This window comes from Mytilus edulis, chromosome 9 (assembly GCF_963676685.1).
Source record: "Mytilus edulis chromosome 9, xbMytEdul2.2, whole genome shotgun sequence".
Classification (NCBI taxonomy): Eukaryota; Metazoa; Mollusca; class Bivalvia; order Mytilida; family Mytilidae; genus Mytilus; species Mytilus edulis.
In genome coordinates, this window is record NC_092352.1 from 55,381,802 (window position 1) to 55,395,357 (window position 13,556).

The 13,556-nt window shown below is 32.7% G+C and overlaps 1 protein-coding gene across 4 annotated transcripts in view; it reads left to right on the plus strand.

Annotated features, from left to right (window-relative positions):
• The window catches only part of LOC139489785 (uncharacterized), a 324,072-nt gene that overhangs the window by 140,383 nt on the left and 170,133 nt on the right, over positions 1–13,556 (plus strand). For 2 of the 4 annotated variants that reach the window (XM_071276613.1, XM_071276614.1), the window contains exons 9-12: positions 7,086–7,198; positions 9,037–9,103; positions 10,407–10,519; positions 12,126–12,192. In XM_071276613.1, the coding sequence (XP_071132714.1) occupies positions 7,086–7,198; positions 9,037–9,103; positions 10,407–10,519; positions 12,126–12,192 (360 nt within the window). Of the gene's footprint in view, positions 1–2,044; positions 2,987–3,862; positions 4,069–6,002; positions 6,066–7,085; positions 7,199–9,036; positions 9,104–10,406; positions 10,520–12,125; positions 12,193–13,556 lie in introns of all 4 variants that reach the window. The other 2 variants (XM_071276616.1, XM_071276617.1) reach the window with 2 other exon arrangements.

Consider the following 13,556-nt stretch of genomic DNA (forward strand, 5'->3'; position numbering starts at 1 on the left):
ATGTATATATTACATAAACAAACGACAACTACTGTACATCAGATTCCTGACTTAGGACAGGTGCAAACATTTGCAGAGGGATTACCTTTTATTTTTTAATCAAAATATTGATAGGCAGGTAATTAAAAAAAAGAAAAAAATGGACTGAAATATGACCAACATGACCAAGGCCAAAGTGTTGAGTGGCTGAAACAACATTCAGCCGAATGGGTTTATTGCTGAAACGTCTCAAAAGCTTGAAGTCATATACCTAGTCCAAATAATTATGACTTCTTCAAAGGCTATTTTAATTTTTTGAGATCCGCCTTCCCACAAATATGTCAAACGCATCAGGCTATTGAAATTTTTTCTTGTGACACATCTATGAAAGGCATTTATATGGGAGTACATTTTCAGTGATATGCATCATGTGTTATATCAGTAATTTAAGATCAGGATACTATTTTATTATGATAAATCATATCAAGATTATATTTAACAATTAACATTATTTTAGGTTCAAATTGTAAATGATGTCAACAAGAAATCATCTAACCATATTACTTACTTCATTGTGAACTTTACTTAGATTACCAAGTCAATGAATAAATACAGGAGAAAATTAGCAAGCAAATTTGCCAGAAAAGGCTTAAAATTGTCTTTTTGTTTGTTAAGGAACTGGTTGACATCTTTTATCATGTTTATATATCTAATACTGTGTGTTCATTGATCTTCATTACTTAATTTTAGTGTTGTCAAATCGAACCCTTTTGCCTAACCGGTTACTGGTATAATCATTCGATGGATTAACCGGTTAACCAGTACTTTGAGTTAATGTTTGAAGGCCTTATCAATAGTTAGTTATAGTAACCTACACATTGATATATATATATGTATTTAGAAGATGCGGTTCATGTATGAGTGTCTATGTGTCTACATTCCATCCAAGTCATACATTTATGTTTTTATAATACGATGAATTAAAAGTTTGGCCTTTGGTTTAATAAGGCTTGTCTGTGAATATTCCTGTCGAAGTTTGACTTTTAATAATCAAACTATGGTGTTTGTACTAACTTCAAATTTGAAAAATTAAAAAAAAAACGTCTTGATCTCGTAGAATTGAATATGTCTGAAACCGATGATTCTTCCATTTTGTCTTGTTGTCTCTGAAAATAATGTGAGGTGTTTCAATTACAGCTTATTTCCTAATGCATGTAAAGCAAAACTTTGGTTGGCTTGCTTGCTTTATTTGTATAATTGTTTATACAAGCTTTGTAAATAAGATTGACATCTTTAAACAATATATATAGGCATAGTTTAACCTGTATATATAATATTTGAATTTAATTGGGTGTTATATATCCTAATAATTGTACAATATAAAAACAAAGCAAGCAAGCTTACTAAAGTCTTGCTCTACATGCCTTGGGAAATTAGCTGTAAAATTGATTAATCCTGATTTTCATACCATCAAGTATACATTGATTACCATGATTACATTCACGGTTGATTGCTTTTTACAGTGTTTGAGTTAAAATTTTGTTTAAAGTATGACACAGACTTGAACAACGGAGATTGCACATTCAGATGTAGGTCTACACAATATAAGATCAAAAATGAAATAATGAAGTAAATCGAAAAATTTAACCGTAATTACTACTTAAAAATTACTGTTAAAAAAACATGAAACTAATTATGTTCACTGATGTTTCCTTAAGAACTTGCCCCAAGCTGAGAGACAAGTTCTAATTAATTTTATATTTTTGGATCAACAATACCAATCAATGTACTAGACAATTGATCTGTCAAGTTAATTACCACGACAACAATTTTTAAAGAAAACACAACTATTTTAAAATGATTTCAATATAAACTAATATCAAATGATAAATCTATTTAAATTGATAAAGGTCCAGTTAACCTGTTAGCTTTTTAAGTATTCAGTCGTTCGAACAGTTAACCAGTTAACCATTGACAACACTACTTATTTTAAATGTATTAATTAATTAAGCAAGGGATCTTCCTACCAATCATCTGACTCTATATCATATTTTTTCTGTTGTAGGTATGATATATACTAATTACATGGCATTTTAACACTGACATCATAAAGTAAAAACAAGACATGGATAATGAATTGTTTTCTGAAGGATCTAATAACCTGCTGAATTTTATTGTGCAGACTAAAAAAGAAAAAAACAAATATGGAACAAAACATGTAATGTAAAGCTTCTACATATATTACATGTACATATGCAGTAGAGAAAATTGAAATAAATGCAGTTGTACAGGATAGAAACTAATTAGATAATACAAACATTTCATAGCGACTATTTTATTTATCTTCAGACGCCGGGGTTACAAACAAATAAAAAATGGATGAGTCTGCAAGAATTGTGATGTGTATTGGCGATATTTTAATTAAAAGGGAACCAGATGAAGAAGAAGAAGATAAAAAATCTGAGGCAACACAACAAAGTGAAAGTGAAAGTAGAAAAGCAGATGTTGATGATTCTAACTCAACATTTGGGACAGGGAATTCTAGTAATTCTGTAATTAAAACGGAGACAACTGATGAGAAAGATCATGGAAAACAGATGAATACATGTACACCAGGAAATGTTCGCCCTGGCACATGTACAACAGGGAATTTCCCCCCTGGTATATATCCAGCAAAAATTTTTCCATCTGGTACATGTATACATCAAGCAAAAAAAAATCCTGGTCAGCTTAACAAACAAAATACCATCAAACATCAGAACTATAATGTAATGCGGCAATTGTTAGCATGGGGGTCAAATAATAGGATGAGAGGTAAATACAAACCCGATGACATTAATGATATGTTACATGATTCCAGCAATCGAACTGATAAACAATCACTGATCGTGACAACTTTGGCTGATGTTGTAAATGTGAAACCTTTAATAGTAATAGACCCAGGAAAAGATTATGATTATAACTGTATAGAATGTGGCAAGATATTGAATCCTCCTTTTCATCAATGGTAAGTACTGTATCATTTAAATACATTGAAATCTCATAAACATGTTTAAACTTTAACCCTGCCACATTTTTGCCCCTGTCCCAAGTCAGGATCCTCTGGCCTTTGTTAGTCTTGTATTATTTTTAATTTTAGTTTCTTGTGTACAATTTGGAGTTATATAATTAAGTATGGTATTCATTATCACTGAACTAGTATATATATTTGTTTAGGGGCCAGCTGAAGGACGCCTCCCGGTGTGGGAATTTCTCGCTGCATTGAAGACCTGTTGGTGACCTTCTGCTGTTGTCTTCTCTATGGTTGGGTTGTTGTCTCTTTGACACATTCCCTTTTTCCATTCTCAGTTTTATTTGTACAAATGTATGTTAGGTTATAGGCTATTACATTTAGACTGAATATAGTACACTTATTTGATTAAATAATTTTATCCGGCTTCCTCCACCAATAAAAACAGGCTAGCACGAAATACCATTAAATGTCCATAATGAACTTTCAATTTTTGTCAATGTTTGAAAAACATCATGAACATTAGATGTTATTAAGAACTTATTAAAAACATGTACATGTATATATATATCAGATTTTAGTTTCCTTATAGACTGAGACATTTATATTTAAAGCTGTTTTAAAATCCATTCATTTTGGTCCCCCAGGGAATGCATTGCAGGGGACATACATGTAGTAGTAGCAGGTGTCTGTCTGGTCTAGTAAGCAATTTATAACTATGTGCAATGTTGGTCATTGGCAATTTGTTGTATTATATCATTGTACATGTAACTGCTCGTGACATGTCATATTTAATTTTTTTTACATTAATTTAAGCTACATGTACAAATGTACATGCATGTATTTACAAATCAGTGTTTTTTTGTTTTTCAGTTTATGGCAGTGTAAAAAATGCTCCTTTGCCAGTGTATGTATGATTTCATTCAAAGCCCACTATAACAGACGTCATAATGGTACTTTGGGACCATTGAACAAAGTCAACCAACCATGTATTCAGGACATGTCTGTGGATAATAATTTGCTTTTGTGTACATGTGGAAAATGCAAATCTTTTCATTCTTGCAATCCAAAAGAAATGTGTATGTATATACCTTGTCATTTATATGCAAATATGGCAGCAGTTAATCCCATCTCTGGTATCAAGTGCCCATAACTATTCTTGCTTAGGAAAATAAAGAAAGAAACAGGCAATACACAACTGACCTTCAAATTTAAAAAGGTTGTGGTTTTCTCCGGGAACTCAGCACGCCAGCTTTCTCCACCAATAAAAACTTGTCGCCACGAAATGAAATAGCCTGAATATATGCTGTGCTTAAAAGTGGTGTTATTAAAACACCAAAAATCAAGTCAAATCAAGGAAGGCAACTGTTATAGATAATTTTCTACCTATTCCCTCGACTCAGCTTATTGTCATCACTCCGGAGTGTAATGTGTTAGAAAGGACCTAGAAATTTTAGGCGTCCGTCCATCCATCCAGTCTTGTTAGCACTCTCACATGTACAATTCTTCCCATATTTTTATAAAACTTATGTCATAAGTTTAAATCAGGAATATCTCAAATAAATTCAAAAATCAGTGCCTAGCAATTATTTGTATAAGAGTTATGCCCCTTGGAAACATTAATTTTATGGGAAATTGCATTATAAGTGTTGTAATATGTAAATCTATTCAAACAGGAATACCAACGGTCTTATCTATACATAAAATAAGAAACACTTATCATTTTTCTTATGACCCACACGAACAAACGACAACTACTGAACATTAGATTCCTGACTTAGACTTTGTACTTGTTTAGCTTTATAAATATTTCGATATGAGCGTCACTGATGAGTCTTATGTAAATGAAACGTGCGTCTGGCGTACTAAATTATAATCCTGGTACCTTTGATAACTATTAAAAATTTCTTGATGCATGATACAATAGTCTGACACGTCTGAATCTTGTAGAGATTTGTAAGTTTTCAATTTACCTTTTACTCATAAAACTGCTGGAACTACTGTCTTTGATAGAAAAATATCTTTTGTTAGGAAAGACAACTCTGGTAAATGGGAGACAACTCTGCTTTATAGGAGGACAGAATTATATTAGACAATCATGCTTTTTTGTGCAGAACCACTATCCATGAAATCGTTTTTTTTACATTTGTTAAACAGTTATTCATCATGTGAAATATCTTATCAAATTTTTACATATTTTTTTTTATCAAAGTATTTTTTCATGTTTATTCTGTTCCAAAGTTGTTTTTTGTTGTTGCCTTCACTGTTCAAGCCGTTCTTAAAATCTTGAAATTGAATTAACCCCACGGCACATTTGCGCCTGTCCCAAGTCAGGAGCCTCTGGCCTTTGTTAGTCTTGTATTATTTTAACTTTTAGTTTCTTTTGTACAATTTGGAGTTTAGTATGACATTCATTATCACTGAACTAGTATATATTTGTTTAGGGCCAGCTGAAGGTCGCTGCATTGAAGACCTGTTGGTAACCTTCTGCTGTTTTCTTCTCTGTGGTTGGGTTGTTGTCTCTTTGACAAATTCACCATTTCCATTCTCAATTTTATTGCTAAGTTGTAACTGTTTTATACACATTGCTAGATGGTCATGATGTTATTTTTGTTTGTTATAGATTTATCTTTTTTTTTTTCATATACAGACATTGTTTCAAAAAATTCATGTCCCATGCTTGCCAATAATGAAAAAAACTTGATTCCCATTCCAATAAACACTGCAAAAAGTGCTGTCCCATTACAGTTTGCACCAGTCCCTTAGGACAGATGCAAGCAACTGCAGCAGGATTAAACATTTAAATGGTACCAAACCTTGACCCTTATCTGAAACATCAGTGTTACATCACAACATAGAAAGACAAGCCATAAAGTATCAATTGGAATGGCTTCACTCAACATGCATAATACAAAAATATAGTAAATGAATGTTTTTTTTTTTTACAATGATTGATTTAAATAGATTTTTTGGGCAAAAATTTATATAATCCTTTATGAAATTATTTTTGCAGGTGATCATTTGAATAAATGTGCTATGAAAGGAAACAAGAGCTGTTTTACTCTATCAGTATTTGGTAAGTCAAATATACCTACTGGTACTAACATTTACATTAAAATCTTAAATTTAGCTACAAGAGACACATATCTCATGTCAACCTTTCTTTTTATACAGATAAGGAAGTATGATTTCCAATGAGGGAATTATCAAGACAAAAGTTCAAATGAATTGGATGGAGCCTTCTTTTTACCTTTTGTCTTTGATTGATTGAGGTAAAACCTTACCTGACTCAAAATAAAAGTTTAATATTGCCATTTTGGGATTAAGCTATTGAAGGTCTGAAATATCATCAGTGTTTGTCTTTGTTCAGAAGAAACCAAAAATTTGGTCCTTCAACAAATCTAGTTTTCACCTCACATTTAGAGTAGTATTTGTTGACTGTATTTTTAATTTGCCTAAAGACTTATTACTATTGAGGGCTTTACCTCAAATCAAGGGAAAAACGCAGTAGTTACAAGATATATATATATACATCACAAACAAATGGTACATGGCTAATGAGAGATTTTGAATTGCCTCATCCTCATTCTAACAAGGTTAATGTTTTTCGTCTAATTTTCTAAAAAAAAAATTCAAAAAAGTCATTTAAAAATGTTTTTATGATATAAATATCAAAAAAATAATTTAGGTTCTGATAATATTAAAGAAAAGCCTTCACTAAATATTTGGTCACAGCACCAATGATGGGTTTTGAGGTGTTTTCTTCATGTTGTATTCGATTAGGCTAAGCCGCTTGACTCTCAATGAAATACAAGTGTATGGTCCAATATTCATTCAAAAATAAGCAAAGAATCATAGTTACAATATACATAGGATCGTGACATCACATAGTTAGTGGCCAAGGCACATAAAGGAACGCATAATGTTTCTGCAATCCTCTACAAAACTGCTGATCTGTTACTGTGTTCTAGATTGTGTTAGTGAAGCGTTTGTTGGTGTTTTTTTTACTATTTCACTTGTTTTTCGATGCAATTATTTGTAGAAATATTATTTAATTAATAACCTATATTTGACACAATTATTACCATGATTACAGATAAAACTGACAGTACTCATAGTGCTGCCACCACACAAATTGTACCTCCAAATCCTGTATCAGACCCAGTAACTCCTTTACATCATGTTGATAGTCAGGAGAGTCCATTACAGGTAAGGTGTTCATTTTTTATACAAATGCGTTGTCTGAAGAAACATTGGTTTCCAGACAATAACTTTAGTTTAAGTGAATAGATCTTTATGAAATGTTAACAGAAGGTTCAATACCACAAAAGGTAGGTTGGGATTGATTTTGGGGATGATGGTTCCAACCGTTTAGGAATTAGGGGTCCAAAAGGGGCCAAAAACAAGCATTTTTCTAATTCCAGACAATAACGTGTGTAATTGTATGGAGCTCTCTAAAATGTACCACAATCTCCCATATACCAAAGGGGATGCTGGGATTGAGTTTTGGGTTAATTGCCCCAAACATATAGGAATTAGGGGCCTAAAAATGGTTTAAAGAAGCACGATTCTAGTTAGTCAATAACTTGTGTTTAAGTGTATGGATCTCTCTGAAATTGCACAAGGTTCCAAACTACAAAGAAAAGGCTGGGATTGAATTTTGGGGTTATTGCTCCAAGGGGGGTCTCAATAAGTTGGGGAAATTTTTTTGATTATAATTTTTTTAAAGGATTCACAATTTTTTTTCTTCAAAACTTAATACATTTCGATTTTTGAAAAGTTTCAAAAAGATATCTTCAATTGCACAGTGTTGTGCTATAGATTTGTAAGATCTTTGACCACATTATTTTGTGTCAAAAACTTATGTTATTTCCAAAATTTTATCACAATCCAAATTCAGACAGTATCAAGCTTGAATATTGTGACCAAACTTGCCCCAACTGTTCAGGGTTTGACCATTGCAGTCGTATCTGGCTGCGCTCAGCGAATTATTTTATTAGTTCTAATATAAAAAAGAATATGTGGTATGATTGCCAATGAGACAGACCAAAACAGAAATTAACAACTATAGGTCACTGTAGGGCCTTCAGCAATGAGCCAGTCCATATCACATACTGTGGATTCAATTTTTTTCGTTGGATACCAATTTTCGTGGATTTCGTGGGAACAGTTGAACCACGAAATCAAATGTTCAACAAATAACAAATTTTCTTATGGCTTGTATGCAGACTTGGGCAAAACCAAGAAATCAAATATCCATAAACATGTAAGTTTTTCACAATCAACGAAAATTGGTACCCACGAAAATAAATGAATCCACGATAGTATGTTATAGAAGGCCCTGAAATGACCAATGTAAAACAGTTCAAAATAGAACTTGCCGTAATATTTATGTAGATAGTAGCCTGTATGGTTTTAAGTGCAGAATGTCAGATTGATTCTGACTGTCAAATATAACACACATGTTTTCATGCCCCACCTATGATAGAAGAGGGGCATTATGTTTTCTAGTCTGTGTGTTTGTTTGTTTGTCTTGCCTCCTTTTATCCATTCACCCGTCTCCCGCTTCAGGTTAAAGTTTTGGTCAAGGTAGGTTTTGATAAAGTTGAAGTCCAATCAACTTAAAACTAGGTATGCATGTTCCCTATGATATGATCTTTCTAATTTTACTGCCAAATTTGAGTTTTTCCACCAACTTCACGGTCCACTGAACAAAGAATATGAATGCGAGTTGGGCATCAGTGTACTCGGGACACATTCTTGTTAATGTCTAAGTGTTTACAGCTTTCCAGCACAGCACTTAGTTGAGAATTTGAAATTTTAATTACGGTACTATGATTTCGGAAGAAAAAATAAAAAGCTATTTTGGAGACCATACTTCATTTATAACTTGTAGAATGAAGTATTTTACACCCACTCAAACTGGCTAACTGAAATAACCTTGCTTGGTTTTTAATGAACTTTAAGTAAAATGATATCTCTTACCAACTGCATTAGCATTGGTTCATTCAACATTATTCTTCATGTGCACCTTTTGTTTACAACAGGCTAGTAATTCTACTCTCAATGGTATATTAAATGATGGATATAGTGCATCTAAGATACTACAGAAAAGTAAGTGAACTATTTATTTAAAGCACTTTGGAAATCACACAAAAAGAAAAAGTACAAGTTCATGTCTTGCTATCAAATTAAGTTGACATTTTGATGCACCTTGATCTGTTTTGATATTCCTTCTAAGGCCAGAAAAAAATATATGTCTGTTTTCTGCTGCCAAGGCAAGTAAATCATGGTCGGTAGGTCCGGATTTTTTTTTTTTTTTTTTTAAAGAGTACGTCTGGTAAGGACTCATTTTGGCCTCAAATTTCAGTTTCATCTGACTAAAGATTTTGACCACTTTTTAAACACTTTAGTGTCTATTTCACTTGATTCAATTAGTTTTTGTGAAAGATTTTAACTGATTTAGACATTAAAAACGGTCCGATTCAAGCTGAAATATGAAAAATCTCTCAAATATGCCAAAAAAAGTCACTTTCAGATGGTTTTTGTCAAAAATGAAAGTGGCCGCATCCGTGTTGATCCACAATCTTTATATATGTAATGTATTATCATAAAATTCAACTTACATTTCAATATTAAGGATGAACACGCATGCAGCCACTTTCGTTTTACACGGAAACCGTCTAAAATTTAACTAAAATGATAGAATTTTGAAGATTTCAGTAATTTAGCATGACTTAATGGTGCTACAACCCATATTTATGTAGCAGAAGCATTCACCTGTACAATAAAGAACTTAAAGTTTACATTTTAATAATTTTGTAAAACTGTTATATTTTGGGCCAAAAAGGGGTCTTACCAAACCTACTCCTTTTTGCACTCCCTGTCAGATTTGCAATCGGTTAATTGTCATGTTTGGTTAGGGTCTTGTACCCCAAAATGATTTAATCTCTTTAAAGAAGCTTGAATTGAATAATCCTTGCAGTGCTGACATTTTTTAAACCTTAGTTGTAGCACATTTGTGCTGGGAGCAGCCATTTTGATTGTTTGGACATAGTAAGACACGGATCTGAATCGGACCTGATACGTATTTCCCTGAATTGAATAAAAAGATCTAGGGTTGGGGGGTTTGAGTCAGGGTCGGTTGGGAAACAGGAAACAGACATATATCTTTTTTTGGCGTACCGGTAAGGTAAAAAGTAAAATCACAAAAGTTCTGAACTCAGCTAGGAAAATCTAATCAGAAAGTCCATAATCACATGGCAAAATCAAATGACAAAACATATCAATAACGTGTTAGTGAAGCGTTTGTTTTTTGTTTTTTTTTACTATTTCACTTGCTTTCAATGCAATTATTTGTAGAAATATTATTTAGTTAAATAACCTATATTTGACACAATTATTACCATGATTACAGATAAAACTGACAGTACTCATAGTGCTGCCACCACACAAATTGTACCTCTAAATCCTGTATCAGACCCAGTAACTCCTTTACACAATGTTGATAGTCAGGAGAGTCCATTACAGGTAAGGCTTTCATTTTTTATACAAATGCAAAAAATGTTTTGGGATCGTATAATGGTATGATGTTGTCGTTGTCGTCTGCGTTGTCCGAAGAAACATTGGTTTCCAGACAATAACTTTAGTTTAAGTGAATAGATCTTTATGAAATTTTTCCAGATGGTTTAATACCACAAAAGGTAGGGTGGGATTGATTTTGGGGATGATGGTTCCAACCGTTTAGGAATTAGGGGTCCAAAAGGGGCCAAAAACAAGCATTTTTTTAATTCCAGACAATCATGTGTGTAATTGTATGGAGCTCTCTGAAATTGTACCACAATGTTCCATATACCAAAGGGGAGGCTGGGATTGAGTTTTGGGTTAATTGCCCCAAACATATAGGAATTAGGGAACTAAAAATGGCCAAAAAGAAGCATGTTTCTAGTTACAGTCAATTACTTGTGTTTAAGTGTATTGATCTCTCCGAAATTGTACAACAAGGTTCCATACTACAAAGGAAAGGCTGGGATTGAATGTAGGGGTTATTGTTCCAAAGGGGTTTCAATAAAATGGGGGGATTTTTTTGTTTATAATTTTTTTAAGGGATTCAATTTTTTTTTTCAAAATTTTGTACATTTCGATTTTTGAAAAGTTTATCACAATCCAAATTCAGACAGTATCAAGCTTGGTTATTGTGACCAAATTTGCCCGAACTGTTCAGGGTTTGAACATTGCGATCGTATCACGCTGCACTCAGCAAAGCATTTTATTAGTTCTAATATAAAAAAGAATATGTGGTATGATTGCCAATGAGACAGACCAAAACAGAAATTAACAACTATAGGTCATTGTAGGGCCTTCAGCAATGAGCCAGTCCATATCACATAGAATGTTATAGTAGGCCCTGAAATGACCAATGTAAAACAGTTCAAAATAGAACTTGCCGTAATATTTATGTAGATAGTAGCCTGTATGGTTTTAAGTGCAGATTGTCAGATTGATTCTGACTGACAAATATAACACACATGTTTTCATGCCCCAGCTACGATAGTAGAGGGGCATTATGTTTTCTTCTCTGTGTGTTTGTTTATTTGTCTTGCCTCCCTCCATTCGTTCGTCCGTCTCTTGCTTCAGGTTAAAGTTTTTGGTCAAGGTAGTTTTTGATAAAGTTGGAAGTCCAATCAACTTAAAACTAGGTACCCATGTTCCCTATGATATGATCTTTCTAATTTTACTGCCAAATTTGAGTTTTTCCACCAATTTCACGGTCCAATAAACTTGGAATATGATAGTGCGAGTGGGGCATCCCTGTACTCGGGACACATTCTTGTTAATGTCCAAGATTTTATAGCTTTCCAAAACAGCACTTAGTAATACTTGATCTTTTTTGAGAATTAGAAATTTTAATTACTATGATTTCGGAAGAAAAAATAAAAGCTGTTTTGGAGACCAGACTTCATTTATAACTTGTAGAACGAAGTAGTTCATGTATTTCACACCAACTCAAACTGGCTAACTAAAATAACCTTACTTGGTTTTTAATGAACTTAAGGTAAAATGATATCTCTAACCAACTACATTAGCATTGATTCATTCAACACTATTCTTCATGTGCACCTTTTGTTTATAACAGGCAAGTAATTCTACTCTCAATGGTATGTTAAATGATGGATATAGTGCATCTAAGATACTACAGAAAAGTAAGTGAACTATTTATCTAAAACACTTTGAAAATCACACAAAAAGGAAAAATACAAGTTCATGTCTTGCTATCAAATTAAGTTGACAATTTGATGCACCTTGATCTGTTTTTGATATTCCTTTTTAGGTAAAAAGTCAAATCACAAAAATTCCGAACTCAGCTAAGAAAATCTAATTGGAAAGTCCATAGTCACATGGCAAAATCAAATGACAAAACGTATCAATAACTAATTGACAAGAACTGTCATATTCCTAACTTGGTACAGGCATTTTCAAATGTAGAAAAGGTGGATTAAACCTGGTTTTAATGCGCTAAACCTCTCACTTTGTTGACAGTCTCATCAAATTCTATTATATTTACAATGATGCATGAACTAAACAACATAAGAAAAAAAATAGTCAAAATATGGGTACAGCAGTCATCATCGTGTAACAATTTTAAAAGGAACAATTTGACAGAACACAAAACATCTATCTACAAACACATTCATTGATTCGAGTGTCTGATGTCAGAAAATTATACGTCACATATTTTTGTCATTTAATGTTTATGCAGCATTGTGTTTTTCAAGTATTATCAGTTAGGAAGCTTTATGAATACTATTTCTATCACTCAACATTCCTACATAAAAATGTCATGGTCACCAATAAAAAAAGAACTTTAAAATATAACGCAAAACATAAATAAATAAATTACTATAGATTATACTGACAAGAGGAGGTGTTTTCCATGAAATTTTTATAATTGAATTAGTAATATGTGCAGTCTCTTATAAGTAGAATGGAATTTCATATTATTGCCACACTCACATAGTTACATTTTTTACCTTAATAAAATCTTTGCAGTAATACATTGTATCTGAATTTACAGTACTTGCATAGATGCCAACCATTACGATTTTTGCATAGTTTTTCCGATTTTGCGATAAAAATTACGCTATTACGGTCAAAGTCAAATAGTTACGGATTACCAACCATCTCCGTACAATTTTGTAAAACTCGGATTTTTACCATTACTTTTCCGTCCTGGTCGGGTATTTAGAAAACGCCAATGGAATGCTTCTGGTTTCTCGGGAGTTATCAACCTATTGTTGAGTAACTAACTGACTTCCGAAAAGACAAACTTGCATTTCCCCTTTCTCTACTTCTCCTTGACAAAACGAAAATGTACGAGTCGAGAACATCTGAACAATTAATTAATGGAATACATACTACAGACAACATGTTAAACGACAAATTTTAGTGCACATCACTTTGCAACCACTCGTCAGTAATTTTTATCGATAAATGCACGTTTATGAATGATTACTGAAAACATTTCAAAAATACAGAAAATTTGATAGTTTGTTACTGATTGTGTCTA